General features: G+C 61.5%; 6 protein-coding genes and 1 long non-coding RNA gene across 9 annotated transcripts; 1 reads left to right on the top strand and 6 right to left on the bottom strand.

The window, feature by feature from the left end:
• Window positions 1-16: 16 nt before the first annotated feature.
• Window positions 17-4,926, bottom strand: ZP1 (zona pellucida glycoprotein 1). Its single transcript, XM_065065645.1, has 12 exons — window positions 3,902-4,926; window positions 3,561-3,682; window positions 2,171-3,473; window positions 1,946-2,089; window positions 1,675-1,859; window positions 1,500-1,597; window positions 1,175-1,302; window positions 916-1,105; window positions 691-841; window positions 366-450; window positions 158-273; window positions 17-76 (listed from the first exon to the last, which is right to left on the bottom strand). The coding sequence occupies exons 1-11, from the start codon at window positions 4,059-4,061 to the stop codon at window positions 173-175; spliced, it is 2,667 nt and encodes an 888-aa protein (XP_064921717.1). The 5' UTR covers window positions 4,062-4,926; the 3' UTR covers window positions 17-76; window positions 158-172.
• A 125-nt stretch (window positions 4,927-5,051) lies between these two features.
• LOC102094683 (acyl-coenzyme A amino acid N-acyltransferase 2) lies at window positions 5,052-8,436 on the bottom strand. Of its 2 annotated transcripts, none has more exons than XM_065065647.1 (4): window positions 7,940-8,436; window positions 6,587-7,056; window positions 6,272-6,474; window positions 5,052-5,712 (listed from the first exon to the last, which is right to left on the bottom strand). In XM_065065647.1, the coding sequence occupies exons 2-4, from the start codon at window positions 7,047-7,049 to the stop codon at window positions 5,125-5,127; spliced, it is 1,254 nt and encodes a 417-aa protein (XP_064921719.1). In that variant the 5' UTR covers window positions 7,050-7,056; window positions 7,940-8,436; the 3' UTR covers window positions 5,052-5,124. The 2 variants fall into 2 exon arrangements, with proteins under 2 accessions (XP_064921719.1, XP_064921720.1); XM_065065648.1 differs by lacking the exon at window positions 7,940-8,436 and adding an exon at window positions 7,783-7,932.
• A 226-nt stretch (window positions 8,437-8,662) lies between these two features.
• CCDC86 (coiled-coil domain containing 86) lies at window positions 8,663-10,808 on the bottom strand. Its single transcript, XM_065065649.1, has 4 exons — window positions 10,341-10,808; window positions 9,841-9,970; window positions 9,183-9,257; window positions 8,663-8,974 (listed from the first exon to the last, which is right to left on the bottom strand). Exons 1-4 carry the CDS (start codon window positions 10,553-10,555, stop codon window positions 8,855-8,857), a joined length of 540 nt encoding a protein of 179 aa, XP_064921721.1. The 5' UTR covers window positions 10,556-10,808; the 3' UTR covers window positions 8,663-8,854.
• Window positions 10,809-10,895: 87 nt separating this feature from the next.
• Window positions 10,896-13,259, bottom strand: LOC102094869 (membrane-spanning 4-domains subfamily A member 15). The gene is made up of 6 exons (XM_021299170.2): window positions 13,089-13,259; window positions 12,693-12,812; window positions 12,462-12,518; window positions 11,964-12,119; window positions 11,189-11,308; window positions 10,896-11,104 (listed from the first exon to the last, which is right to left on the bottom strand). Exons 1-6 carry the CDS (start codon window positions 13,257-13,259, stop codon window positions 11,096-11,098), a joined length of 633 nt encoding a protein of 210 aa, XP_021154845.2. The 3' UTR covers window positions 10,896-11,095.
• LOC135579639 (uncharacterized) lies at window positions 12,118-13,523 on the top strand. The gene is made up of 3 exons (XR_010473189.1): window positions 12,118-12,346; window positions 12,498-12,618; window positions 12,696-13,523. It is a non-coding gene; the product is annotated as an uncharacterized LOC135579639 (long non-coding RNA).
• Window positions 13,524-17,635: 4,112 nt separating this feature from the next.
• On the bottom strand, window positions 17,636-20,232 carry LOC135579638 (membrane-spanning 4-domains subfamily A member 12-like). 2 transcript variants are annotated; one of them, XM_065065642.1, is made up of 6 exons: window positions 20,053-20,232; window positions 19,736-19,855; window positions 19,384-19,440; window positions 18,999-19,130; window positions 18,414-18,527; window positions 17,636-18,333 (listed from the first exon to the last, which is right to left on the bottom strand). In XM_065065642.1, exons 1-6 carry the CDS (start codon window positions 20,140-20,142, stop codon window positions 18,217-18,219), a joined length of 630 nt encoding a protein of 209 aa, XP_064921714.1. In that variant the 5' UTR covers window positions 20,143-20,232; the 3' UTR covers window positions 17,636-18,216. The 2 variants fall into 2 exon arrangements, with proteins under 2 accessions (XP_064921714.1, XP_064921715.1); XM_065065643.1 differs by having other exon boundaries at window positions 18,414-18,520.
• A 1,426-nt stretch (window positions 20,233-21,658) lies between these two features.
• Window positions 21,659-24,932, bottom strand: LOC102089886 (zona pellucida sperm-binding protein 3). The gene is made up of 9 exons (XM_021299228.2): window positions 24,425-24,932; window positions 23,978-24,150; window positions 23,489-23,601; window positions 23,253-23,356; window positions 22,986-23,157; window positions 22,795-22,906; window positions 22,487-22,667; window positions 22,251-22,415; window positions 21,659-22,150 (listed from the first exon to the last, which is right to left on the bottom strand). Exons 1-9 carry the CDS (start codon window positions 24,492-24,494, stop codon window positions 21,933-21,935), a joined length of 1,308 nt encoding a protein of 435 aa, XP_021154903.2. The 5' UTR covers window positions 24,495-24,932; the 3' UTR covers window positions 21,659-21,932.
• Window positions 24,933-24,936: the final 4 nt, after the last annotated feature.

The raw sequence follows: 24,936 nt of genomic DNA, 5'->3' as shown, positions 1-24,936 counted from the left end.
AAACCACCACCGCAGCCACCGCGTTATGAACCGGTTTATTTTTCCAGCTTGCTGGGGGATGTCAAGTGGTGTCTGGCTGGAGGAAGAGGAGGAGGAAGAGTTGAGTTAGAGCGGGGATGAAGCGGGGGGACAGTTCGAGAGGGGAGGGGACACTCACCCCGTCCCTTTGGCCTCAGCCTCTCTGTGCCTTGGGGACCTTGGGGAAGATGATGTGTCCCTGCGAGGTGACGATGGCCTCAGTTGTCCCGTTGTCACCCAGGGAGCGACGGGCTCCTGCGGAGGGGCAGGGGGTCGGTGTGGGAAGCTGGGGGGGTGACAGGTGAGGGGGTGACAGGCGGGGGGGTGACAGGCACCCCGAGACTCACGCGAGGGCACTCCCAGCTGGCAGGAGGGCCGGCAGGGCTCGGGCTGGGCCAGGTGACACACCGAGGCGCTGCAGGAGATGTACACCTGGGAACGGGGAGTGGGACTCAGCAGGGCTGGGGGCCACCCCAAGAAGGGGCTGTGACCCCCCCAAAAAAAGAAGAGTGGGGCCCTCATTGCAGTTGTGGAGTTGGGAGAGGAAGACGCGGCACTGCCACCCTGAAAATGTGGTGGGACGGGGGATTGGTGACACTGGGGGGCTCAGTGGACAACGGGGGACATCTGAAGCCCCCGCCCACCCCTGGGGCGATGCTGCAGGGCCCCCACCTCTCCTTCCAGCACGGCCATGGAGGGCGGCTCCACGAAGGTGAAGGTGGAGATGACGAAGCGCTGGTAGTGACTGGGGAAGGGCAGCTGCGGTGTGGCTGGTCCCACCGGCACCAGCTGCGTCCTGTAGTTGTCACCCGTGTAGGGACACCTGGGTGTGAGAGAAGGACCCTCGGTTGGTACAGTGACACCCCCACACCCTCCTCCTGCCCCCCCACCACTCACCCATCCACCAGGATGGGCCACTGGGGCTCGGCAGTGCCGGGGGTGCCAGGGGATGCCCAGCACTGGTGCAGAACCAGCACCAAGTTGGGGTCCGTCTTGTGCAGCAGCCGAACCTCCACGTAGATGGGGTCCCGCAGCACCCGCACCAGCGGGAAGTCGCCCTCGGCGTGGTACGAACTGTAGCTCTCGTCTGCGGGGACGATGAGGGGGTGAGTGGGACGTGAAGGGGACACACGGCAGGGACAGGGCGGGTGCTCACCAGTGGCGATGCGGAGCTGCAGCCCCAGTGGTCCCTGCATGGCCAGGGGGGTGACGGTGGGAGGGACGGCCACCTCCATGTGGAGCGGCAGCAGGTCGCTGGCGTTGTAGATGCAGCGAGCTTGGAGGCTGGGGTCAGAGCAGAACTGGGTGTCCCCCCCCGGCATCTTCCAGCACCCCGCAGTGTCCCCAAGGAAGGGGGGACCTGCCTGGGGGTCCTGGTGGCAGCAAGTGGGGGTACAGGTCTGGGGGTGCTGCAGGTGGATGGGGAACAGGATGGGCTTTGCTGGGGGGGGGGTCCCAGCTTTACTCCCCCCTCCCCTTACATGTAGGTGCTGTCGCGGGTGATGGAGCCGCGGGGGGACCCCTGGACATCAATGGTGGAGATGAGCTGGTTCTCATAGACCAGCTGGTCCTCGATCACCTGGGGGGGATGCGCACGAGGTGTCAGTGTCCCCAGAAGGCTCTGAGCGGCTTTTTTGGGGGGTGACACCCCCGTACCTGGACGGTGGTGCCGCACTGGGTGACGGCGAAGCGGAACATGACGAAGGCGTCGGTGACGCGCAGGGGCTGGCAGCCGGGCTGCGCGCTGGCCAGGCGCACGCTGTCCAGGTTGTAGGGCTGGGTGACGAGTCCCCGTGGCACCACCAGCACGAAGTGACCGTCCAGCAGGCACTGCACGGTGGCTTGTGACACGAGGGGGTGACCTGTGAGCACCTGTCACCCCCTGATGACGACAGGGTGTCCCCAGGGACCCCCGCAAACGTCCTACCTGTGTTGCCGTAGTAGCAGGGCGCCACGCGGTCCATGTCATCGTAGCAGCATCCCGCCTGCAGACATGGCTCCCGGCCCGGGGGGGCCACGCACGCCATCCTCCCCACCGTCACCTGGCACTGCTCCCGCGTCAGCTGCGTCCCTGCGGTGGCACAGAGGGGACACTGTCACCCTGAGTATCCCCCTACCAGAGTGTCCCCTCTGTCCCACTCTGTGTCCTTACCTGCCCCTGCAGAGGGGTAGAAGAGAGCCGTGGACTGCAGCAGCCTAGGCTGGGTCTGAAGCCCGGGGTGCAGTAAGCCAGGCTGGGCTTGGGGCTGGAGTCCTGGACTCACTAAACCCGGCTGAGGCTGAGCCTGGAACCCAGGGTGGACCAAACCTGGGCGGGACTGGAGACCCGGGTGCATTAGGCCGGGTTGGGAATGGACCAGCCCAGTTTGGCTCTGCAGAGCTGAGTGGACTAAACCCGACTGGGGACTAAGGTGAGATAGCCCAGTTTGGCTCTGGAGCCCAGGGTGGAGGAGACCAGTTTGGGACTGGGTCTGAAGGCTGGGGCGAGTTAAACCAGGCTGGTTTTGGGGCTGAGCTCCTGGGCGTACAAAGCCAGTTTGAGTTTGAGCACCAGCGTGTGTTAAACCAGACTGGACACCAGGGTGCACCAAACCAGGCTGGTTTTGGGGCTGAACCCCTGGACGAAGAAAACCTGGTTGGTTTTGCGCTCCATGGCTCACAAATCCAGGCTGATTTTGGATCTGAACCCCTGGGCGAAGAAAACCTGGTTGGCTTTGGGCTCCAGGGTGCACAAGCCCAGGCTGGATTTGGTTTTGAAGCCCTGGACGAAGGAGATGTTGGGTTTGAGCTCCGGGGTGCACCAAACCAGCCTGGTTTTGGGTCTGAACCCCGGGACGAAGAAAATTGTGTTGGTTTTGAGCTCCAGGGTGCACAAGTCCCAGCTGATTCTGGGTCTGAACCCCTGGGCGAAGAAAACCTGGTTGGTTTTGAGCTCCGGGGCTCACAAGTCCCGGCTGATTTTGGGTCTGAACCCCTGGGCGAAGGAGGTTGTGTTGGGTTTGAGCTCCAGGGCGCACCAAGCCAGCCCGGTTTGGGTTTTGAAGCCCAGGCTGGGCTGGGAGCTGCATGCCCGGGCGTATGAAGCCCCCGTGCGGCTGGAGCCCTGGGCGAGCCTGGCTAGGCTGGGACTGGATCCCTGGGTGCAGTAGGACAGGCTGGGTCTGAGCTATGGGATGTCCCCGCTCCGAGTGGCTTTGGGCAGAGATTTGGGGTCCCGGGTGGGCGAGGACAGACTGGGACACATGGTGCAGGAGGCCAGGCTGGGACAGGGGGACAAGGACATTGGTCTGGGGCCGGTGGCCGGTGTCACCACGGCCGGGCTGGTGCTCGGTGCGGGTGTTGACGATCTCGTCGTCCGCCGCCTGCGGACACGTCATGTTGACTTGGTAGGAGGCCACCAGGACCCCGCTGAGCAGCAGCTCCTCCAGCTGCACCCTCAGGACGTACCGGTCCTCCTGCGGCGGGACGGGAGGGGCTGTCACCCCAGAGCCTGCTGGCAAAGGGAGGGGACAATGGGACAACAGGAGGGACGGGGACATCACCTTGACCAGGACGTGGCAGCCCTCGTAGCCAGAGGAGAAGATGACGGTGCCGTCCGTCCCCGTGTTGAGCCAGTGGAGGCAGATGGAGCAATTGGCCACGTCGAAGCGGGTCCCAAATTCATCTGCGGGGACACGGTGGGAAGGTGAGGTGACACAACCGCGCGCCGCGATGCTCACACCGCCCCCCCCCATGCCAAAAATCCCACCCAACCCATCAGGCTGATCCCATCAAGGATGGGATCTTCCCCACCAGCACCCCGCAGCACTCAGGTTTTGGGGTAACCCTAAAGGTTTTGGCACATGTCACCCCAAAAGGAGACCTGGGGGGGGCAGTTTCTCACCCAGGACCTTGAAGCGGACGGTGCGGCCGGGGGGGGGATGCGCCAGCAGCTGCATCCCCTGGTCCCCGCAGTCGTAGCGGTAGCGCAGGAGGGAGACGGCGGCTCGGGGACCCGGGGGCAGCAGCAGCAGCAGCAGGAGGAGGGAGCAGCCCCGTCCCATGGCGGTGACAGTGACACTGGGGCTCGTTTGTGGCTCGGTGCTGGGGACGGGGATTTATAGGGCTGGGACGTGGCGGGGGGGGGTCAGATGACCGGAGGGCCGTGCCGGTACGGTGCCCGGCCAGGGCTCCGCGCTCCCCTGCCACTGGTGACCTCGGTGCCCCCGACCGCGCTGTCACCTCCCGTGGCCGTGCCGGGGTCACCAGGGAGGAACACGAAGCTGTTTGTCCCGCGGCGGGAGAGATTGTCCTGCAAACGGGGAACGGGGACCACACCGACCGGGACGGGGCTGCTGTGTGTCCCCCCGCCTTGCCAGGAGCCGGTGAGGACAGCGATGGCATCTGGGGACATCTGGAGCACAATGTCACGTCTTCGGTGAGTTCTGGGGACAGATGATGGGGTAATTGTCTCCGATTCCCCCCTTGGCGGCTGCACACCCTGCTGGCAATGCCACCGGGAACAGAAAATCCTCCACAGGGCCCTTTGTCCCCTGGGAGAAGGGACCTCGGTCCCCTGGGGTGGCTGCTTTGGGGGTTTCCTCTCCCCCTGTTTTCCAGAACTTTCCTTTCTGGGTTTTATCTTGATTATAGACTAAACTAAGTCACCCCCCGCCCCGATGCCGCTGTGATGGTCACGGCCACCTCCTGCCCCAGCACCTGCCAACCGTGACCCTGTGCCATCCCCTGTCCCAGCATTTTGGGGGGTTTGATCCCCCTGCCCCATGGGAGTCGCTGTCCTCAGCGTTTTGGGGGGAGAAACCCACTCCGATCCCACCATCTCTTGGTGCTGAACCCCGGTTTATAGCGAAAGGGTGCACAGAGCTGGGGGTTTGGCTATAGCCCCCCCCAAAATCTTAACAGCCTCATTAAACAGCGATATCAGCTCCAGGGGCACCCCAACCCGCCCCGCGCCTATAGATGTACCTATAGACACATTGGGGTCCTCCCACGTGCTGTCACCTGGTGTCCCCACGCCATGGGCACAGGCAGCGCCGTGAGCAGGGTGCATTTTATTGAGCAGGGTGACAAATGGGGTGACCCTGGCCCCTTTCCCCCCCGCAGCCATCACAGCTTCACGGTGCTGGTGGGACCCAGCTGGAGCTCCAGGAACTGGATGATCTCCTGCCACGAATGCTCCTGAGCTTTGGCGTGGGCTTGGGCTTCACCCCCCCAAACCACTGGTTTGGGGGTGCCCCGAATGCTGGAGATGCTACAGAGCGGGGAGCCGGGGGGCTCAATCAGGTGCCCGGCCCCGGGGTAGGAGAGGAGGCGGCAGCTCGCGGGTGACATCCGCGCCATGGCCAGCTGGGCAAAGAGCTTGCTGTTGAAGCTGCGGTCGGCCTCCCCCACCACGAAAAGGACCTTCCCGCGGATCTTCTCAGTGGGGATGGCCGAGGAGCTGTACATGGGGTCCTGGGGGTCCCCAAAAATGGCTGAGTTGTCCATAGCCCCCATCTCGGTGAAGACAACGCGTTCGATGAAGTAGGGGATGGAGGGGATGTGGAGGTCCCTGTAGAGCAGGGAGTTGCCGTGGAGGAAGGCTGTGCCGTTGATCCACACCGTGGCCACCACTTGCGGGAGGAAGGCGGCCATGGCCAGGGCCACCTCTGCGCCTTTGGAAACCCCGATGACGCCCAGGCCGGGGCCTCGCACCTGTGGCGGGGGGGAAATGGAGCCAACTGGCAGCACCGCTCACCAGCACGTCACCGGGATGTCCCCAGGCACGAGGACAACCCGCTGGCTAGGACATCCCTGGTCACCAGGACATCCTGCTCACTGGGATGTCACCAGGACATCTTGCTTATCAGGATGTCACTGGTCACCAGGACATCCCATTCACTGGGACATCCCTGGTCACCAGGACATCCTGCTCATTGGGATGTCACCAGGACATCTACCACGATGTTCCCAGGACATCCCATTCCCTGGGATGCCCCTGCTCACCAGGACATCCCCCATCACCAGGACATCCCACTCACTGAGATGTCCCCAGGACGTCTTGCTTATCAGGATATTCACAGAACATCCCACTCATCACAACGTCGCCAAGACATGTTGCTCTCCAGAACATCGCTAGTCACTAGCATGTCCCACTCACTGGGATGTCCCCAGAACATCTCGCTTATCAAGATGTCCCTGGTCACCAGGATATCCCACTCACCAGGATGTCCCCATAACTTGCTGGTACCACCCGCTGTGCCGCAGGGCTCACCTTGGGCTGCCGCAGAAGCAGCTCAGCCGCCTCCTCGAAATACTCCATGTCGAGCTGGGCCAGCGTGTGGGGCAGGTCCTTGTAGGCGAAGAAAGCCAGGGCCAGCACGGCGAAACCCCGGGTGGCCAACAGCCCCGCGCGGAACTCGATGAGGCCACCCGCACCCCCAAACAAGTCAATCACCCCCGGGAAGGGTCCTGGTCCTGCGGGAGAGACCGTGACTGCAGGGGGAAGAGGAGCCACTGGTGCCACCCCAGGGTGTCACCACTGGGGACCAGGACAACCAATCGAGGGTACCCGCACCCCGATGCTCACCAGGTGGCAAGAAGAGGGCCCCGCGGACACGTCCCTCCCCGATGGGCACCCGCTGCACGCCGGGACCCACGTACCACCGCTTGGCCTCGCAGGACGCCAGCGGCCGGTCCTGGGGACCAGTGACCAAGCAGAGGCCGTCGAAGACCTCAAGGTGCAGCAGGAAGGGGCTGCCGACTACGTCGCGCTTGACCAGCCGTCGGAAAAGGGTGTCGGGCTGCAGGAACCAGAGCAGCCCCATGGGCCAGACGCCGGTGTAGCTGCCCCCCAGGGCGGGATGGCGGCCGGGGTCCACCTCGCCCGCCTCGTCGGCGTGGAAGAAAGCCCGAGATTGGAAGACGTCGCCCTGCTCGTCCGCCAGCCATGCCCGCAGGGTGACGAGCTGGGACGGGGACAGTCCCCGAACGTGCACCTGCACCGGCCGGTCGGCCAGCGAGGACTGCGGTGTCACCGTCACCTCCACCATGGCGCACCTGGGGATGGAGGCGGGTGTCACGGCTCGGGGATCGCGGTGAGGTGTCCCCCTTCCTCCCCAGGGACGCTGGGGACACGGCGAGCACACCATGGGGCTCACAACTGGGCACTCAGTCACCTTTCACATCGTACTCTTTAATTCTGCTACGTGTAATCATTTTTCAGTCTTTCATAAAAATCTGGTGTGTCTGTTTCTTATCACAACTACAAGAGTCTAAACGCTGTTTGTTCTACATTGACATGGCTGTCGTGTTCAGTTATTCTCATTATTACGTTTAGTTGATTTTTCCTTTAAATGTAAATTATCTTAATCACAGTTATGGACTAGATATCTATACCTCTTCGAGGATAATGTCTAGAAATGTTTATATGGCTGCTGTAGAAAAAAGCTCAGCAATGTAAGTCATTGTAGATGCAATTCAGGTCTGAATTTACAGGGGGTTAAACCAGCCCACTTTACTTCTGAAGCAGCAGCTCATAAAGGTAAATAATATTCCATAAATTATTTAGTTAATAACCCACCCCTCCCTCCCTGCTCCCCCCCAAGGACACACAGCACTGCACCCCCCCCAGCACCCCCATCCCCAGCCCTCCCCCCACCCCCCCCAAAACTTGACACCACTTTTCCTTCTGTTCCCCCACCCCGTCCTCCCCCTCTGCACCCCCGGGCTGGACCTGGGGAGGGATTTGGGGGTCAGGGCCCCCCCCCAGTTCCACACACCCACCGTTTCAGCAGCCAGGCCGCGGGACTGATCCCAGTAAAGCCCTGGCCCAAGTCCAGTCCGGGAGGAGACACCTGGTTCCCCCACGTCCCCCCGCGCAGGAAAACAGCCCCCCGGAGCCCCAACCCCACGGGGACGGGCCCCTCGCCCCCCCCCTTACCCGGCGAGGCGCAGGCTGGGCTGGGGCCGCGGCTCTGGGCGGGATGGGGGGGACAGGACTCTGCCTGCCCCGCGCTGCTGTTATCGCCTCAGTAATCATTAACCTGGGGAGCGGCGAGGGCAGAGCCCTCCTGGCCTGTGACCGGAATGCCTGCCCCCCCACGGCTCCGCTGGGCCCCCCCACAGTTCCACCAGCTCCCCCCACCCTGCCCAGGACACCTCCCCCTGGGAACCCCCCAATTCTTGCCCAGCGGGTTATCAGGGTGTTACCCCACCCTTACCCCCCATGGCCACTGCTCACCCTGGGGCCACCAGCTTGTGTCCCCCCCACCCAGGATGAAGCTCTGGGCCCAGGTACCAGCCTTGTTTGCCCCCCCAAAGTGACACCCTTGTCCAGCCCGGCCCACCCACCAGGCTCCCAGCCAGCTCAGACACAGCCCTCAGCAGGAATGCAGAAAAGGGCGTTTAGAAAACAAGAAAAACCAGGAAAATTTAGAAATCCTTCTTGTTTTCCCCTCCGAGTCCTCTCCAGCTGCACCCCCCCCAGAAACCCAGCCTGCACTCCCAGAGAAGGTGACAGGAGGCACCAGGTGTCCCTCTCCTTGTGACAGGGGGGTAACGGGCTCGGGGGACAAGGGGACCTGAGGCTCTGTGACCCCAGGATGGCCGAGGGAGCCCCAAAGTGGAGCCACCAGCCCCCTAAGTCCTCGGAGGCAAGTCCAGCTCAGTTCCTTTTCATTTTTATGAAGAAAAAGCAGATTTGGGCAGGTGAAGCAGTTCCTCCAGCCCCTGGTTGTCACCCACACAGGGCAGGGGGTCCAGCAGCCGGTTCCTGCCCCAATGTCCATCCAACACGGAGCATTGTCCCCGGGGAGTGGGGGGACCCGCCGAAACCCGCGGTGCCGTGCTCCCCGTCTCAATCCGCGGCTGTTTTGCACCGCACGGGCGTTTTCTGGAGCAGGGCCAGCGTGTCCCGCTTCTCCACCCGCCGCAGCTGCTTCTTCTTGGCCCGTTTGAGCTTCAGCGGGTTACGGATCTGCATGAGGAGGGGAAAAAAGGGGATTTCAGGCACAGAAACTGCACCCTCGGCAGAGGAGCGAACCCCCCGCTGTAGCTGGAACTCCCCAGTTCTCCCAGTGCTGCTCGACAGGGAGAGGAACTGGAGCAAACTGGAGCCCAGTGCCCAGGCTCTGGAGGTCACCACGGTGTCCCCAGCCATGAGCGGGGTGTCCCCAGGCACTCACCACTTGGACAATCTCTGCTTTCCGCTCGTTCTCCAGCCGCCGCTTCAGGTTTTCCTCCCGGCGACGCTTCTTCTCCTGCGGGAAACGGCACCAAAACATTCCCCGCGGGTCCCTCTGGGCTCAAACCCAACCCAGCGTCGCCCCGCGGCTGCGGCAGCACCAGCAACACCCGCCCGAGCGTTAAATCCGCTGCACAGAGCCAAGGCAGCAGCTTTTGTTTCCCTGGCACGAGGTCTGAACTGCCCGAGCGAGTCGATTCCGAGTCGGTGACTCGCAGCATGTGAGTGTTGCAGCCGGGATTTGGCAGGAGTAATAAGCCGTCCCGGCTGGGGTTTGTGCTCACCGCGGTAACACCACGGTGAAATTCTGATGTCTGTAGCTTTGGTTTTAAATATATTTATATCTCTGATGTATCATCTAATGGCCTCAAGTCACACCAGGGGAGGTTGAGGTTGGATTTAGGAACAATTTCTTCCCCAAAGGGCTGTGGGGCATTGAACAGGCTGCCCAGGGCAGTGCTGGAGTCACCAGCCCTGGAGGGCTGGACAGACGGACATGAGGTTCTCAGGACATGGGGCAGTGCCAGGGGTGGGTTATGGTTGGACTTGATGATCTTGGGTGTCTTTTCCAACCAACACGATTCTATGACTCCTCTTACCTCCCTCTCTCTCTGCTTCGCCTCCTGCAGCTGCCGTGCCAGGTCCTGGACCAGCTTCTTCTCCTGCCGCTCCTTCATCTTCCTCGCCCAGGAGGAGCGAAGGGCCTTGTCCTGGATCATGTGTGAGAACCTGGGTGGGCAGAGAGGCCACGTCAGGTCAGAGCCCCCCAGACCCCCCAGCTCAGCCCTTCCCCTAACCCATTAACAGCCCCAGACCCACCCTGTGAACACATCAACACAGCCCAACCCAACGCACCCCCAAAACAGCCCCGTTACCCAAAACTGTCCCCCTACAGAGCCTCCCCCAGGAGACTAAGAAGCCCCAATCAGACCTGCCCCCAAAAGAGACCCCCCAACAGGCTTGGAGATCCCCCAAACCCCGGAGACCTCCCCACAGACTTGGAGACCCCCCCCCCAAGCTTGAATACCCCCCGAATTCTGGAGACCCCCCCTCGAACACTGGAAACCGCCCCCCGAACTCCGACACCCTCCGCTCCCACCTCTTCTTGCCCGGGTCCTTCCACACCCTCCCCGATTTGGGCCGCCCCCGCGGGATCGCAGGCACCGCCGCTGCCGCTTCCTTTCGATTCTTCCCAGCTTTACGACGCCGCCGGGCCGGGGCTGGAGCCGAGGCCGGGGCTGGAGCGGGGGCCGGTACCGGGGCCGCCCCGTTGGGTCTCTCGGGCCCCGGGGCCGCCCCGCTCTCCCCCTCCATTTTCCACGTGGTCTCTTCCCCGCGACGGCGCAGCGCGATGACATCACAGACGCGCCGCACCAACACCACCTCCGCGCATGCTTAGAGCGGAAGCGCGGCCACGCCGAGCCCCTGATCGCCATTTTGGTATCGGGCAACACCGCCCTCCCTCCCGATGGCGCAGGGCGGGTGGCCACCATGTTTGTTCCGGGCAGAGGCCGCCATGCTTGTTCCGGGCAGACGTGTACCGGTGCCCGTTATCCCGTTGCGACCGCGGCTTGTGCCCGGTGCCCTCCACTACCCCCAACTCCCACCCGGTGCGGCCCCGTGGGGGAGCCCCGGAGAGACGCGAGGCCTGAGCTGGGGGGAGAGGCCTTTATTGGGGGCCACGCAGGGGAGAGGGACCAGGCCCGGGGGCACCGGGGGCATCTCAGGCCGGGGGGCACCGGAGGGGTCTCGGGCTGCGGTTCTACCGTGAGGCTCGGGGAGGTGCCCCCGGGCTCCGGCCCCTCGTGCGGTGCGGTGGCTCTGGGCAGGACATGGCTGCAGGCCCGGGCCTGGCTACATTGCCTGGGGGAGCAAAAAGGGAGATAAAAATCCCATTTTTGGGGTGATGCGGAGGGACCCCCCGGCGCACGGCCCATCGCCCCTCACCATGCGCGTGTAGTTGTGCTGCTGGACGGCGGCGCAGCCAAACGTCACGGCCGCCACGGCCGCGCAGAACTCCAGGAGGCTGAAGAGGACGAAGATGGAGTCCAGCCCGTTGCTCAGCATCTGCCAGGAGGAGACACAGAGTCACAGAACAGCAGGGGCTGACGGGACCTGGAGAGCCCATCCAGTGCAACCCCCCATGGAGCAGGAACACCCAGATGAGGTTACACAGGAAGGTGTCCAGGCGGGTTGGAATGTCTGCACAGAAGGAGACTCCACAACCCCCTGGGCAGCCTGGGCCAGGCTCTGCCACCCTCACCCCAAACAAGCTTCTTCTCATATTTAAGTGGAACCTCCTGTGTTCCAGTTTGCACCCATTGCCCCTTGTCCTGTCACTGGTTGTCACCAGAAGAGCCTGGCTCCATCCTCCTGACACTCCCCCTTTCCATCTTGATAACTATTAATAAGGTCCCCCCTCAGTGTCCTCTTGTCCAGCTCCAGAGCCCCAGCTCCCTCAGCCTTTCCTCACACGGGAGATGCTCCACTCCCTTCAGCATCTTGGTGGCTGCGCTGGACCCTCTCCAGCAGTTCCCTGTCCTGCTGGAACTGAGGGGCCACAGCTGGACACAATATTCCAGATGCTGCCTCACCAGGGCAGAGTAGAGAGGAAGGAAGAAGAAAAGGACCCATGGATCCCACATGCTGCCAGTGTCCCTTGTCCCCTTCCCCCGGCCACATCCCCACAGTGGCACAAGGCTCAGGGACCGCGAGGTTCCACCTTGTTCTCTGGGTTGAAGCACCACTCGGGTTTCGGCTGATACGGCAGCATCTTGTCACAGCCGGGGACGTTGCGGCTGATGGCCGTGGCGTGGAGGAGCATGGCCACCAGCGTGCTGAGGGCGACGGCTGCGTTGACGACACAGCAAGTCTTCACCTGGGCGGGGGTGTCACCTCGTGTCACATCAGCCACCAGCGGTTCCGTCCTTTCTGCTGGGAGCCATGCGGGTGACAGCATGACACACACCCCAACCCCCGCGAGGTGTCACAGACACGGGGAGAAGCCACCTGGGGCGGCCACCCTCTGTGACACCTTTTGTTCCCATCACCCGCGAGTGGCTCCACCGGGTCCCAAGTGTCTTGTGGAGACCCTGAAGCGTGAAGGTTTGTTGGATGGGGGGGACTCGGGCACCTCCAAAGGGTAAGACAGGCCCCAGGTAGGAAGGGAAGGGACAGAGGTGGGAGAAGCAACAGGGGAATGTGTTGTCCCCCCCCTTACCAGCAAAATGTTCTCTCGTTTTTCACTTTCCACCAGCAAAGAGCCTGAGACCAGGAGCTGCTCAGAAAACAGAAGAAGGGGGTCAGCAGCGAGACACCCATCCCAGCACCCTCCCAGTGTTTGGGGCTGCCCAGAGGGGACAGCCAGAAGATGTGGGGTAAGAGGGCACGCTGGTGATGAGAGGATCTGGTCCCCGGTGAGGGGGTGACAGCCAGGAATGTCCCCACTCACCAGGAGCCCGAGCCAGAAGAAGATCCCGCTGGCCACGGGCAGGGACAGGCTCCCATGCTCCGCCAGCGTCAGGATGATCCCGAAACAGATGTGGATGATCCCGCTGAAGATGTGGATGATCTGGGGGAAGGACGAGTGAGAAGGGCCCCCCCGTCTGGATGTCACCATTGCTGTTGGCTGTGTCCCACCCCGAGGCCACCATCACACCATGGTGACGAGAAGGGACTGGGGACAGCTGGCACTGGGCACAGCAGCACAAGCTGGTCCCAAACATCCCATCTCCCCCAGGAGAACCTCCAGAACCACCCGCCGGGGAGAACCTCAAACAGGACAATCCTCAGACCCCGTTTTGTCCCCGAGGTGCCCCGTCCCCCCGCAGGGGACCCCGCATCTCACCCCCAGCACTTTGGGCTGAGCTCTGCGGAAGCCCCGGACCCGAAACGACGTCCCGGCGGGCGCGGGGGGCTGGGAGCCGGCGGCCAGCTGTGCTGCGCGGGGATCGCTGGCCGGGATCACCTCGGTGATGATCCTCACGCCGCCCGAGTCGGTCACCGCCGTGGCTGCCATAGCGGCCCCTTCGCTCCCCGAGTGTCCCCGGGAGGTGGTGGCCGGCAGGGACGCGATCCCGCCGCCCTTTGCTCCTTCGATGGAAATCTCGTCAGGCTCCTCTTGCTCAACGAGGGATTTTTGCCAACGGAGGGGAGAGAGTTTGGGAAACACCCCGTGAGGGGTTGGGCGAGTGTACCTCAAGATGGGGAATAAAGGGAGGAAAACAGGACACGACACAAATATTATAAACCCCGCTGGTCTATAAAGGTCTCAAGAAAACTATTTTATTGCCTTTTTTATTATCTTTGGGGTTCTCCTTCCTGTGCGAGTGCCTGGATCCCATGGATCTGTCCCCAGTGGGGACATCCCGCCCGCAGGAGCGAGCCCGGGGGAGGTGACAGCGCGGTTTGGGGTGACAGCCTGGTGTGGGGTGCCGAACCGAGCCACAGTGGTTTCCAATAGGAAATGAGAGCTCAGCCTGGGAACGGAGCCACCGCACGTGGCCCGGAGCCCCCCGGGGCCCCTCCGACCCCTGCCAGGAAACGGCCGTTTCCTTCGTGACCGCCGTCCCCATCTGCTCACCGGGGTTTGGGGTTCTCCACAGGGACCCCCCAGACGCCCAAGGGGCACAGGGTGTGATGTTGTGGGTGCTGGTGCCATCCCCGCTCATCCTCACCCTCCTCTGTGGGACTTGGGTCCCCTCCTGTGGGTCCCCCCAGTTTCTGGGCCAGAGAAGGGGACAAGGGACAAAGGGGACGAGTTTTGACACAACTTGGACACAGGAGGTGGTTTGGGGATGCAGCACTGGGTTTTTTTTCCTCCCTTGGGTGCATCAGATGTCCGACCAGCATTTTTTTTGGTGGAAAAAGGATATTTCGGTCCAGGGTCCTGGTATCTCAGCGTGGCCACCACAGATGTCACCAGGATTAGGGACCTGTCCCCATCGCAGCTCCAGGCTGGTCCCACCTGAGCATTTTAGGAGCAGGTTTTGGACATCGCCTTTTCCTTTCCTGCGGCCCTAGAGGGAGCTGAGACACCTGGTTTGGGGGACAAACCTCCTCCAGAGCCCAGAGGAGATTGAACCCAGATACCTTTTCATCTTCCGTTTCTCATCACCGCGTCCCTCGTTCCACCCCCGCGGGTAACAAACGCTTGAGCCCCGCGGAAACACCGGGATCCCCTCTTAAGACAAGAAACGGGTTTATGTTCCCAGCCAAAACCGTTACGGAGGGATTTTCCTCCCAAATCTGCCTTTTTCGGGTTCCCGAACCGTTCCCAAAGCCACAGCTTTTCAGGCAGAAACAGCCGTGACCGTGGCCGGGTCGTGGGAGCGAAAACCCCCTTTCCGAGCGAGGTGTCCGTAGAAACAACCCCCCTTCTCTCCTGTAAGCGACGGCGGGTCCAGCTGGGGGTGGCAGGAGCCCAAGGCAGGTTGTTATAGTTTATTTTGGAAGCAGATGCCAGAGGAGCTGAAGCTTTTAAGCAGACGCGGGAAGTGGCAAAGCTGGAGCCGTCCAGCCCTTTGTTTGCAGGAATTTTTGGCTCCGCTGATATAAACAACACGTTCGTTGGCGTTTTGTTTCTTCTTTAAGTTGAGTTTTGCTCTCCCAACAATGAGATTTTTATCAATATTTCTGGTTTTGCTTTTAAATCTCCCCAGAGACGCTCGGATGAAACTTCTACCCCACCAGTGCGATTTTTGGCACGACCCCCCCATGGCTGCGGATTCACACAGCGGTGGCACCAGCAAAAGGGTCCCTTGTCCCTTAGGATGTCACAGGATGGATGGGGGAAGCCTGGCGGGGTGTTCAGGTTCATGGGCGTTCAGCAAACCCCCCCAAATCCCTTCCCGCCAGCACAGGACAAGTTTACGAGCCTGATGGAACCAAACAGTCCTTTTCCAACCCAAAAAAAGCCCTTTTTTTCCCAAAGAAAATAGAAATGGTTCTTAGAGCGAGTTGTGCTTCCTGTGGAAAGGAAAACAACTTTATATCCCCATAAAAACACCCCAAAGTCGACATTGTGCTTTGCCTCCAAATGTTTCTGGTTCTCACAGGGCTCTCACCGCACTGGTTCCAGAATGAGAAAAAACACGTTTTTTAGGGGGTTTTACATTAAAAAGCAGCTGCGTTTTCCCTGTGCTGTGCCACGGGGAACCCCTGGGGCAGACGGCTCCTGTGGAACCCCCTAAAGGCTTTTTCGGGGGGTTTTATGCTGTTTTTCAGGGCGTGAAGGTGACAAAAGTGTCCCCAGGCGTTGTCCCCAGCCCCTCTCCAGTCCCTGTCACCTGCTGTCCCCAACCCTGAGCGGTGCCCGCTCCCCCACAGGAGGTTTCAGGGCTGCGTAGAAATACACATATAGAAAATAAACCTAGTCCCACAGAGGCTTAAAACACCCAACTCCTGCATTTCCTGGGAAAACCGCACCTAAAACCCATGAAGCAGCAGAAAACCTTGAAATCCAGGAGAGAGAGCGTTTGGGTTTAAATAGCGAGGGGCTCTGGGTTTAAACACTGAGGAGCTTTGAGTTCAAAACTTGAGGAGCTCTGGGTTTAAAGGTTTGGAGGTTCTGGGTTCAAAAATTGAGGGGTTCTGGGTTTAAAGACTGTGGAGCTTTGGGTTTAAAGATTGAGAGGCTCTGGGTTTAAAAACTGGGGGCTTTGGGTTTAAAGGTTTAGGAGCTCCAGGTTTAAAAACTGAAGGGCTCTGGATTTAAAGGTTCTGGATTTAAAGATTGAGGAGCTTTGGGTTTAAAGCTTGTGGGGTTCTCGGTTTAAAAATTGAGGAGGTTTGGGTTTAAAGATTGGGAGATTCTGGGCTTGAAGACTGAGGGGTCCTGGGCTTAAATATTGAGGGGCTCTGGGTTTAAAGGTTGGGAGATTCTGAGTTTAAATATTGAGGGGTTCTGGGTCTAAAGATTGAGGGGCTCCAGGTTTAAAGATTGATGGGATCTGGGTTTAAAGATTGAGGAGCTTTGGGTGTAAAGATTGAAGGGCTCTGGGTTTAAAAATTGAGGAGCTTGGGGTTTAAAGGTTTGGGGGTTCTGGGTTTAAAAATTGAGGGGCTCCAGGTTTAAAGATTGAGGAGCTTTAGATTCAAAGGTTAAGGTGCTCTGGGTTATCGTCGTCCTAACACCCCATTTCCCAGGAAGGGACATTTTGAAGCCACAACGGGGATGCTCTGGGGGGGAAATAGATCCCGATGCTGGGAGGGGATGAGCCAGGAGGGGACCCCACAGAGGGACCCGCCAGCCTGGATTTGGGGTGTCAGGGCTACATGGTGACCCCTCCAGGGCTGGAGAACCCCCCGGCTGCCTTGGAGATGCAGGACAGTGTGGAGCCATAATGGGCCGTGAACTTGGGGTGAGCGGAAAGAGCCGGTTCATCCCGCTCCCCCCAATCTCTGGGGCTTTTTCTACCCAACCGCCTCATTATTTTTTCAGAGCCGGGACCAGAAATAACTGACAGCGAGTGAATAATCCATGAGGCTCTGGCTGAGCAGCCCGAGCGCCGGCAGGGCAGGGCGGGGGCTGTTGGAACGGGAAAAATAGCATAATAATAAAGAAATTAAAAATAAGCTAAAGAAAAGAAAGAAAACACTAAACACACAAGCAAACAAAACACACACATTAATTTGGCCGAAAAACTAAAGAGATGGTTCCAACAGGCATTCCCTGCACTGGGGCCAGAGGTGACATTTGGGGGTGGATACTGTCCCCAAATGGTGGTGGGGGAGCAAAATCAGCCAGAGACCCCCCCGCTAGGGTACTGATAACTCACCAGATGCTCCCACCCCTCTGAAAAGTCAGCACCAGGTTCTTCTTCCTCATCTCCATCTCAAACTCTCGAGCTGCTCTGTAAATAACCTGCTGGATGCTCATCACCACCCTTACTCCTCGTTAGCTCCTCAAACATCCCCCCACTGTGGGGTAATTAATGATGGGAGCCAGTAACGAGCTTGTCAAACCTCTCTGCTGGTTAAAAATGGGCCGAGAGCTCTTTGGGCTCAATTCCCCCCCCAAAATAAGTGATTTTTGAGGGGTCATTGCACGGGTGACTGAGCGCTCATTGTGCCCCCCGGCTCTGTCCCCGCCACGTGGGGAACAGGGACCGTGTGTCACCCATGTCCCCGTGTCACCCCAAGGAGCAGCCCCAGCCTGGGGACAACTCCTGGGCTGGTGTCATCATCATTGTCACCGTCATCGCCGCCGGCTGCCCAGCTGCTCCAGCAGCGCTATATATAGCCAGATGTGCTCTGATGTGTATGGGGGGGGATTAGGGGGGTAGGTGGGACCAGATGAGGGTGATGGACATAAGAGACCCCCTGAATGGGATGGACAGTGGCTCTGCACGGTGGTTTTCAGCTCCCAACCCCCCCAAACGAGGAGACACAGGCTTGGGCAGAGCGTTTATTTGGAAGATAATTCAAGCTGGGGGGGTAGGAGCCGAGGTAGATGCTCCAGCTGCCCCCACACATCGGGGGCTCTATGGGGTGTCTGCAACGTGGCCACCCGACCCCGAGAAGCCCTTGAACCCCAAAATGAACAAACCCCAGCAGCCAACCAGGGATTTACGGGCAGAAACACCCCACGAAGCATCCCCCGCAGAAATCCCTTCTCCAAAGCAGCCGGCAGGCAGAGCCCCGCTTTGAGACACAGCAGGTGGGCAGGGAGGGGGCAAATCTGGGGTGCTCGCTGGCTTTTTGGGGGGTACCAGCATGTCTCAGCCTGCAGCATAGTGGGAGGATGCTGCTGCAGCGCTGGGAATGGTTTGTGGAGAGTAGAAGCAGGACCCCATACCCAAATCCTCAGTGCCAGCACCTGGCGAGATTTTGGGGATGCAAAGAAACCCAAGAGCTGCTGCTTTTTTGGGGGGGTCAGGGCTGGGGGGGACATGCTTTCCCAGGTCGGGAGGCACTGGTGGCAACGGGAGAAGGTGTGACATGCTGCTGGGAACCAGCCCGGCCGCGGCTCCGCTTTAACTGGGCTGCTCTTTGGGGTCGTAGATCACCTCGGTGTAGCTGGGCGGCTGTGGCAGCTCGGTCAGCGGCACCGCCAGGTCCCCCTGGGTGGCACTGGGGACGATCAGCATGGCCTGGGGGACAGCAGGGGGTTGGAACGGTGCTGGGGGGGGTCCGGTCGGGGCTCAGCCCCTTCGTGCCCCCCTTGCCCTACCTCGTTCGAGCTGAGGCGGGTGGCCCGGCACCAAAAGTTGGCGGTGGCCACAGCGATGCAGAACTCCAGGATGGTGAAGATGAGCAAGACGATGGAGATGCCGTTCCCTGCGAGCTCCAGGGCGGGGAAAAACAAACCACAAAACATCAGCAGCGCACAGGAGGAGGAAACCCCACAGGACAGGACCCCCCTCACATTTTGGGGCAAGGATTTGGGGGTTCACCTCCTCCCACAAGTCCTAAGCACCACAGCCCTGGCTTTGGGGGCGCCGAGGTCTCATCCAGACCCCCCCACCTCGCTGTTTTTATGGCTTATAGGGAGAAACGGGCATTTCCAGGGCGTGAGTCATCTCCCGAGGTACCAGCCTAAAATAGGTCAAGCGCACGGCACCACGGTGGCAGACGGGCCCAGGTCAGGGTGTCACCAGCCATGGGGTCCCTGATCCCCAGGGGTGATGGGGCTGAGCCCAACAAAGTCCCCTTGTCCCCTTGGAGGGCTCAGGGGGAGGGAGAACAGCCCTTGGTGGGCATGGAGAAGGGGCCAGGGGAGGGTCCCAGGGACTGGGGGGGCTGTACCCCCACTTACCAGGACCAGGTAGCTGTAGTAGTCGAGGCCGGAGCGGTAGAGCCCGTTGAGGTTGAGGTCTACGATGAAGGCGACGATACCCAGCAGAGCGAAGATGGCGCTGATGACGTTCATGGTCTGGCTGCCCTTCACCTGCAGGCGCCCAGAGGTTTTGGGGACAATGGCAGACCCCAAAACCCGTGGGGACACCCCCCCAGGAGTCTGGACACAGGTCACAGCTCAGGCTGCCCTCGGGGTCATTTTCCTTCTCTCTTTCCCATTGCTCATTGACAGAAATAACCCCAGCGCGAGCTTTACATTTGGGTTTGCTCTGATGGGTTTTACCCAGGGATGAGTTGCCCCCACCCGCTCACCCCCCTGCAGTGTCCCCCCCGGGGACACTCACCGCACACTCCGTGGGGCTCTTCTCCGCCCCGATGGACAGGCAGCCGGAGATGATGAACTGTGCCAGGAGAGACAGGGACAATCAGCTGCCACCAAGGTCACCACAAGCCCCCCACGACCACACCCACATCAACAGCCTGCCCACAGCTTTTGGGGGCACGGTGACCCCCACTTTGTGCATTGTCAGTCCTGGAGTTTTAAGGCTGCTGGACCAGAACCCACTATCCCTAGGAGCTGTGGGACACCCGTGGGCATCCCCCCCGTGGGCATCTTTCCCCAGTGGGCATCCCCTTTTGTGGACATCCCCCCGCGTGGGTATCCCACCCCGTTGGACACCCCCCCGTGCCACGCACCGACACGCCGCCCAGGAAGGGGATCTCGCCGATGACGAAGACGGAGGTGTAGACTTTGGTGAGCGTGGTGAGGATGATGCCGAAGCCGATGTGCATGAAGCCCGTCATGATCTGGATGGTCTGGGGATGGGACATGGTGACATTTCCCCCGCCCCGCCCTGGGGATGGGGGTGTCCCTGTCCCCCCGCTGCTCCAGGGCCTGTCCGGGGGAGCAGAAATCCCCAGGGAAGGGGCAGAACCCCCTGGGGAAGGGGCAAGGGGGGATTTTCCAGGGGTACCACCCCCTACCAAGTCACCCCCCCCAAAAAACAACTCACCCCCATCACTCGGTTCTTGCCCTTGGGCAGCGTCTCGGCCGTGTACATGACAGCGCGGCTGCCCAGCCGCAGGTTCCCCATCCCCTGCATGGAGGTGGCGGGGGGCAGCGGGACCCCCCGCCCGCCCCGGCCCCCGGAGCTGCCCCGCTCGGTCCCCGCGGGGCCGCCCCCGCCCCACCCCGCCCCACCCCGCCCCTGCGGCCTCCCATTGGCTCCGCGCGGCTGACGTCAGAGCCTGCAGCATCCTCGGGCCACCGCCCAGCCCACGGGTGGCCCCGCGACCCACGGCTGGACCCCCAGGCCCACGGGCGTCCCCACGACTCACGTGCATCCCCACGGGTAGACCCCAAGACTCATGTATGTCCCCATGACCCATAGGTGGACCCCACGATTCATACGTGTCCCCATGACTCATGCACATCCCCAGGATCCACGGATGCCACCACAGCTCACACGTGTCCCCATGGGTGGACCCCAAGGCTCACGTATGTCCTCATGACCCACGGGTGTCCCCGCGGATGGACCCCACGACTCATGCATATCCCCGTGACCCACGGGTGTCCCCACGACTCATGCATGTCTCCACAACTCACGGGTGGACCCCACAACACATGCATGTCTCCCATGACCCACGGGTGTCCCCGCAACTCACACCTCTCCCCACGGGTGGACCCCCAGACTCACACATGTCCCCACAACCCACGGGTGTCCCCAGGTGGACCCCACAACTCATGCATGTCCCCCACGATCTATGCATGTCCCCATGACCCACAGCTAGATCCCAAAGACACAGCTGGAGCCCGTAACCCACAGGTGTCCCCAAGACCCACAGGTGTCCCCATGATTCATGCATATCCTCATGACCCCCAGGTGGAGCCCCCTCCCCAGCTCTGCCCACTCACCGGTGGCTGAGGGACACAGATGGAAAAGGGGGTGCCAAGGGGGAAGAAGAGCAGCCCCCACACCCCCAAACCCACCCCACCCATGGCTGCAGCCCCCATGGGGAGAGGAAAGTGGGGTACAACCCTCGCAGAGACACCCCAGCTGCAGGGGGGGCTGCTCACTGTTGCTCCCCCAGTTCAGAGAAGGGCTCCAGGGCCCTGTGGCCCCATGGAGGAGGATGCTCAGACCCCCACCCACAGCAAAGTGGGGGAGGAAAGTGGGGTGTCGGGGGGGCAGCACTGCCCCAATACACAGACTCTGCCCCCCCACCCCCAGCTTGTTTACAGCAGCTCAGAAGGAGAATAAAAAGGAAACAAAAAAAAAAGAAAAGAAATTAAAAGCCTCTCTGCAGCGAGTTCCTGGAAAAAAGATCCATCAGAGGCCATTAGGCACAAACGCCTCCTCCCTGCACAGGAGCGGGGACACGTGAGGGAGGGGGTGCCCCATTCCCGTGACCATTGTGCCCTGCTGTCCCCCCACACACCCTCCTGCAGCCTCCAGAGCTCCCTGGCCCCACAACAAGCCCCTCAACCCCATAGCAACCCCCCCAGAGCTCCCCAGGCTGCCTCAGCCCCCCCCAGCTTTTTTCTTATAAAGTCCTTTATTTGGAGTGAAAATAGAGCTTTTGACCCCGCACAGTAAGGGGTGGGGGGGACGATGCCCACACAGCCCCCATGGGGACCCTCATCCTCACAGCCACATCTTGCAGGATCCCCCCACATCGTGGGGACCAGACCCCCATGCCCCCGTTCCTCAGACAGGGATTGTCCCCGGCTGCAGGAGGTGACAGGCAGAGGGGACCCAAAGCAAGTCCTGGTGTCATTGTCCCCCATCCTGCTGCGGTGGCTTCACACCCGGGGGGGTACACGGTCTCCCCAAACCCCCACAGACCTGGCACAGCCTTTTCTGCCTCAGGTTTATTTCTAAAACCAGGATTTTCACACGATGGCAGGGACCGGAGGAGCAGGGGGTGTCCCTGGGGCAGTGGGGCCCATGGCCACAGCTCGGGGCTCCCCGGGGGCTGCCTCGGGACCCCCCCCCAGCCGGTTTTGGCTCCGGTGTCTCCGCACGGAGCAGTAGCAGCCGGCCATGCCCACAGCGGTGAGGATGGAGCACATGGCCACCATGGCCAGCGTGGGGCCAGGGACAGCTGGTCCTGGGGGGACAGACAGGGGTGAGGGGGACAGCAGGGTCACCCCAGCCACCCCCAGCCCCAGGGGACACACACACACACACACACACACACACACACTCACCTGGGTCCCTCTTCTCCCCCTGCACCACGGGGACCGAGGGGTGACCAGGAGGTGCTGTGCTGGGTGCCGGTGCCGTGGGGACACTGGAGGGGACAGGGGACGAGCTGGGCAGAGCCGAGAGCAGCCCCAGGGGACCCAGCTGGACGGTGGCTTCACCAAGGAGCCCTGCGAGGAGACACCCGTCAGGCACTGCTGTCACCCGCAGGGCTCTTGGGTGTCACCAAGGGGGGTCTCACCTCGGCCACCAGCCCCCCGTCGCTGTCGCCGGTCCCCGCAGCCCCCCGGGGAGTCACAGCAGGAGCAGTCAGCCCCGTCTGGGGAGCGCCAGGCGGCTGCCGCACCATCGTAGGAACAGGCTTTGCCAAAAGTGTCACCAGTCCCCTGCGCCACAGCCTTCAGGTGACAGCGGAGGTGGATCTGCAGGGACAAACATCCTCCTGTCACCTCCTCTGAGCTGCCCGATGGCTCTGGTCACACAGCCACCCCATCACCACATCGGCAGGTGTGGGGGGTCACCCCGCACCCCCAGACCCCTGGCACGGACCTGGCTGCCGGAGGCGTTGAGGAAGAGGAAGGTGTCCAGCTGGAAGCGGAGGGAACCGTCACCGCGCCGGGGGAGGAAGCGGGAGCGACCGAGCTGCCCATCCAGCAGGCACCTGTGGGGTGACACGGGACTGTCACCCCGCTGGGGACAACCAGGCTCTTTCCTCCCCTGTCCCCAGCCCTGGCACTCACCCATTGTCACCGATGACCTTGAACTTGAGCTGTGTCACTACACTGGGGCTGGCCACGCACTCATCCACAAAAACCCTGAGGGACACGGGGGGGTCGGGGCTCACCGACGCCTCGATGTTGATGATGTCTCCCAGGGAATAGGTGGCCTGGTGCCGGCGGGAGGACCAGGTACCTGGGGGACACATTGGGGACATCATCCCAGAGCCCCAGCCAGGCAGAGGGGACCCCCACACAGGGGAATGGGTGGGTTTGGGGTCCCCCACTCACTGTCATATGTGTCCAGGGCGAAGCGCAGGCGTCTCCGGTGAGCGGCGGTGGAGCCGAAGGGGACCCAGGTGGGTTGGACACCCCCGGATGAAACGCTGCCTGTCCTGCAGAGCGTCCTTGAGTGGGGTGACACCTCCCGGGGACACCCCTGCCTGCCATGTGCCCCCCCACGGACCCAGCACCCAGGGGTCCCATGGTGGGTGACACCCACAGGGCTCCACGGGGCACCCACGTACCTGGGGTAGTAGCAGTGGATGGGGAGGGTGAAGGGTCCGGCACGAGCCACGGCCCCCCCGAGCATGGGGCGGTAACGGAGGACGTTGCTGTAGTGGATTCTGTCTGGGAGGAGCTGGGGGGGGAACATGGGGCTGGAGGTGTCACCTGGCTCCAAGCAGGTGTCACCTCCCTGTCTCCAGCACCCAGAAAGCTCCTTGTGACATGGCAAGAGCTGGTGTCACTTCACCAGTACCAGCCCCACTCACTTTAATCAGTGCCCCCACCCTAGTATGAAGGTGGGACCCTCCCCATGGGGACAGCAGGACCTGGGGCTCCCCCAACACACGGGTTCAGTGGCAATGATGGCACTGGCACCCACATGGTTTCCTCCCCCCGCTGCAGGAGTTTCAGCAGCCACAGCCAAGGACACCCCAACATTGTCCCTCCCCTGTGGGATGCCCTACAGCCCCCCAAGCGGGACACCCCACATTGCCACCCCAGCTCCTCACCTCCAGGGTGGTCCCGCAGCCCCCGAGCGGGTGCTCCAGCTGGTATTGGTCCCCAGCAGTGCTGGTCACCCCACAATCGTGTCCCAGCGTCAGCTCCCCATCAGTCACCGGGCTCCCCAGGAGGCTGGATGGCACCATCACCGAGAGCCACGCATGGCCACATGTCACTGAGACTGGTGGGGAAATGAGAGGGAGCCTGAGCCAGCTCTCCAGGGACCCCCAGGCTGCCCCCAGCACCAGTGTCCCCCCAGAATCCCCCCATTTTAGCATTTACAGCTTTAGGGACAGAGAAGGAGGTGGCACTGGGGGATTGAGCCACTTCATGCTGACACCCCAGGGCACCGATGTGACCTCTGAAGGGTCGCAATGGGGACACAGAGGAGATACAGGAGCCACTCTGGGGCTCCCCTCCCTCCAAATCCTGCCCCCTCAACCCCAACTCCTTACCCCAGGCATCCCGTGCCCAGGCTGCGGTGACAAAAAAGAGCAGAAAGCACCTTCCCTCAAGAGCCTTCATCGTGTGGGGGGAGGAAGAGGAGGGGCTGCCTCCCCCATGACTTTAACACCTGGGCCAGGGTCATCACCCACCCCCTCGCACCCACCTGGGGCTCGTCTCCTCCTCCCAGGGCCAGAACAAGAGCCCCTGTCCCTGTCCTTGTCCCAGCCCTGCTCCTGGTCCCTGTCTGGGGGTGATGGAGAAGCTGGGGGGGTGTCAATCTTTGGCCATGTGACACCCTCCTCACCCCACAACCAGGCTGGTCTGTGCACACAGAGCAACAAACATGTCCTTGGGGCACCCTCCCACTGCAGAGCCTCTGGGGAAACTGAGGCACAGCCAGGCTGATCCCTCTGCAGGGCTCTTGTCCCCGCCAAGAGTCACCAGCACCTCCCAGTTTGGCATCAACCGCAGGGACTGGTTTCCAGCCAGCTGCAGCCCTGTTCCCACCACCCCTTTGAGC

The sequence above is a fragment of the Columba livia genome, chromosome 5, assembly GCF_036013475.1.
Source record: "Columba livia isolate bColLiv1 breed racing homer chromosome 5, bColLiv1.pat.W.v2, whole genome shotgun sequence".
In the NCBI taxonomy this organism is placed as follows: domain Eukaryota; kingdom Metazoa; phylum Chordata; class Aves; order Columbiformes; family Columbidae; genus Columba; species Columba livia.
This window is presented reverse-complemented; position numbering and strand designations above follow the sequence as displayed.

Coding starts and splice junctions, on each gene's coding strand:
- ZP1 (XM_065065645.1), bottom strand. CDS start 4,061: ATGGGACGGGGCTGCTCCCTCCTCCTGCTGCTGCTGCTGCTGCCCCCG. Junction 1,598..1,674: donor AGTGCGGCACCACCGTCCAG/GTACGGGGGTGT, acceptor CATCCCCCCCAG/GTGATCGAGGACCAGCTGGT. Junction 842..915: donor TGGCCCATCCTGGTGGATGG/GTGAGTGGTGGG, acceptor TCTCACACCCAG/GTGTCCCTACACGGGTGACA.
- LOC102094683 (XM_065065647.1), bottom strand. CDS start 7,049: ATGGTGGAGGTGACGGTGACACCGCAGTCCTCGCTGGCCGACCGGCCG. Junction 6,475..6,586: donor GGCCCTCTTCTTGCCACCTG/GTGAGCATCGGG, acceptor TCTCTCCCGCAG/GACCAGGACCCTTCCCGGGG. Junction 5,713..6,271: donor TGCTTCTGCGGCAGCCCAAG/GTGAGCCCTGCG, acceptor CCCCCGCCACAG/GTGCGAGGCCCCGGCCTGGG.
- CCDC86 (XM_065065649.1), bottom strand. CDS start 10,555: ATGGAGGGGGAGAGCGGGGCGGCCCCGGGGCCCGAGAGACCCAACGGG. Junction 9,971..10,340: donor AAGGACCCGGGCAAGAAGAG/GTGGGAGCGGAG, acceptor CTGCCCACCCAG/GTTCTCACACATGATCCAGG. Junction 8,975..9,182: donor AAGCAGAGATTGTCCAAGTG/GTGAGTGCCTGG, acceptor CTCCTCATGCAG/ATCCGTAACCCGCTGAAGCT.
- LOC102094869 (XM_021299170.2), bottom strand. CDS start 13,259: ATGGCAGCCACGGCGGTGACCGACTCGGGCGGCGTGAGGATCATCACC. Junction 12,120..12,461: donor AACGAGAGAACATTTTGCTG/GTAAGGGGGGGG, acceptor ACCCCCGCCCAG/GTGAAGACTTGCTGTGTCGT. Junction 11,309..11,963: donor GCTTCAACCCAGAGAACAAG/GTGGAACCTCGC, acceptor TCCTCCTGGCAG/ATGCTGAGCAACGGGCTGGA.
- LOC135579638 (XM_065065642.1), bottom strand. CDS start 20,142: ATGCAGGGGATGGGGAACCTGCGGCTGGGCAGCCGCGCTGTCATGTAC. Junction 19,441..19,735: donor CCTTCCTGGGCGGCGTGTCG/GTGCGTGGCACG, acceptor CTCCTGGCACAG/TTCATCATCTCCGGCTGCCT. Junction 18,334..18,413: donor CCCGCCTCAGCTCGAACGAG/GTAGGGCAAGGG, acceptor GCTGTCCCCCAG/GCCATGCTGATCGTCCCCAG.
- LOC102089886 (XM_021299228.2), bottom strand. CDS start 24,494: ATGAAGGCTCTTGAGGGAAGGTGCTTTCTGCTCTTTTTTGTCACCGCA. Junction 23,602..23,977: donor GCTGCGGGACCACCCTGGAG/GTGAGGAGCTGG, acceptor TTCCCCCCCCAG/CTCCTCCCAGACAGAATCCA. Junction 23,357..23,488: donor ATCCACTGCTACTACCCCAG/GTACGTGGGTGC, acceptor GACGCTCTGCAG/GACAGGCAGCGTTTCATCCG.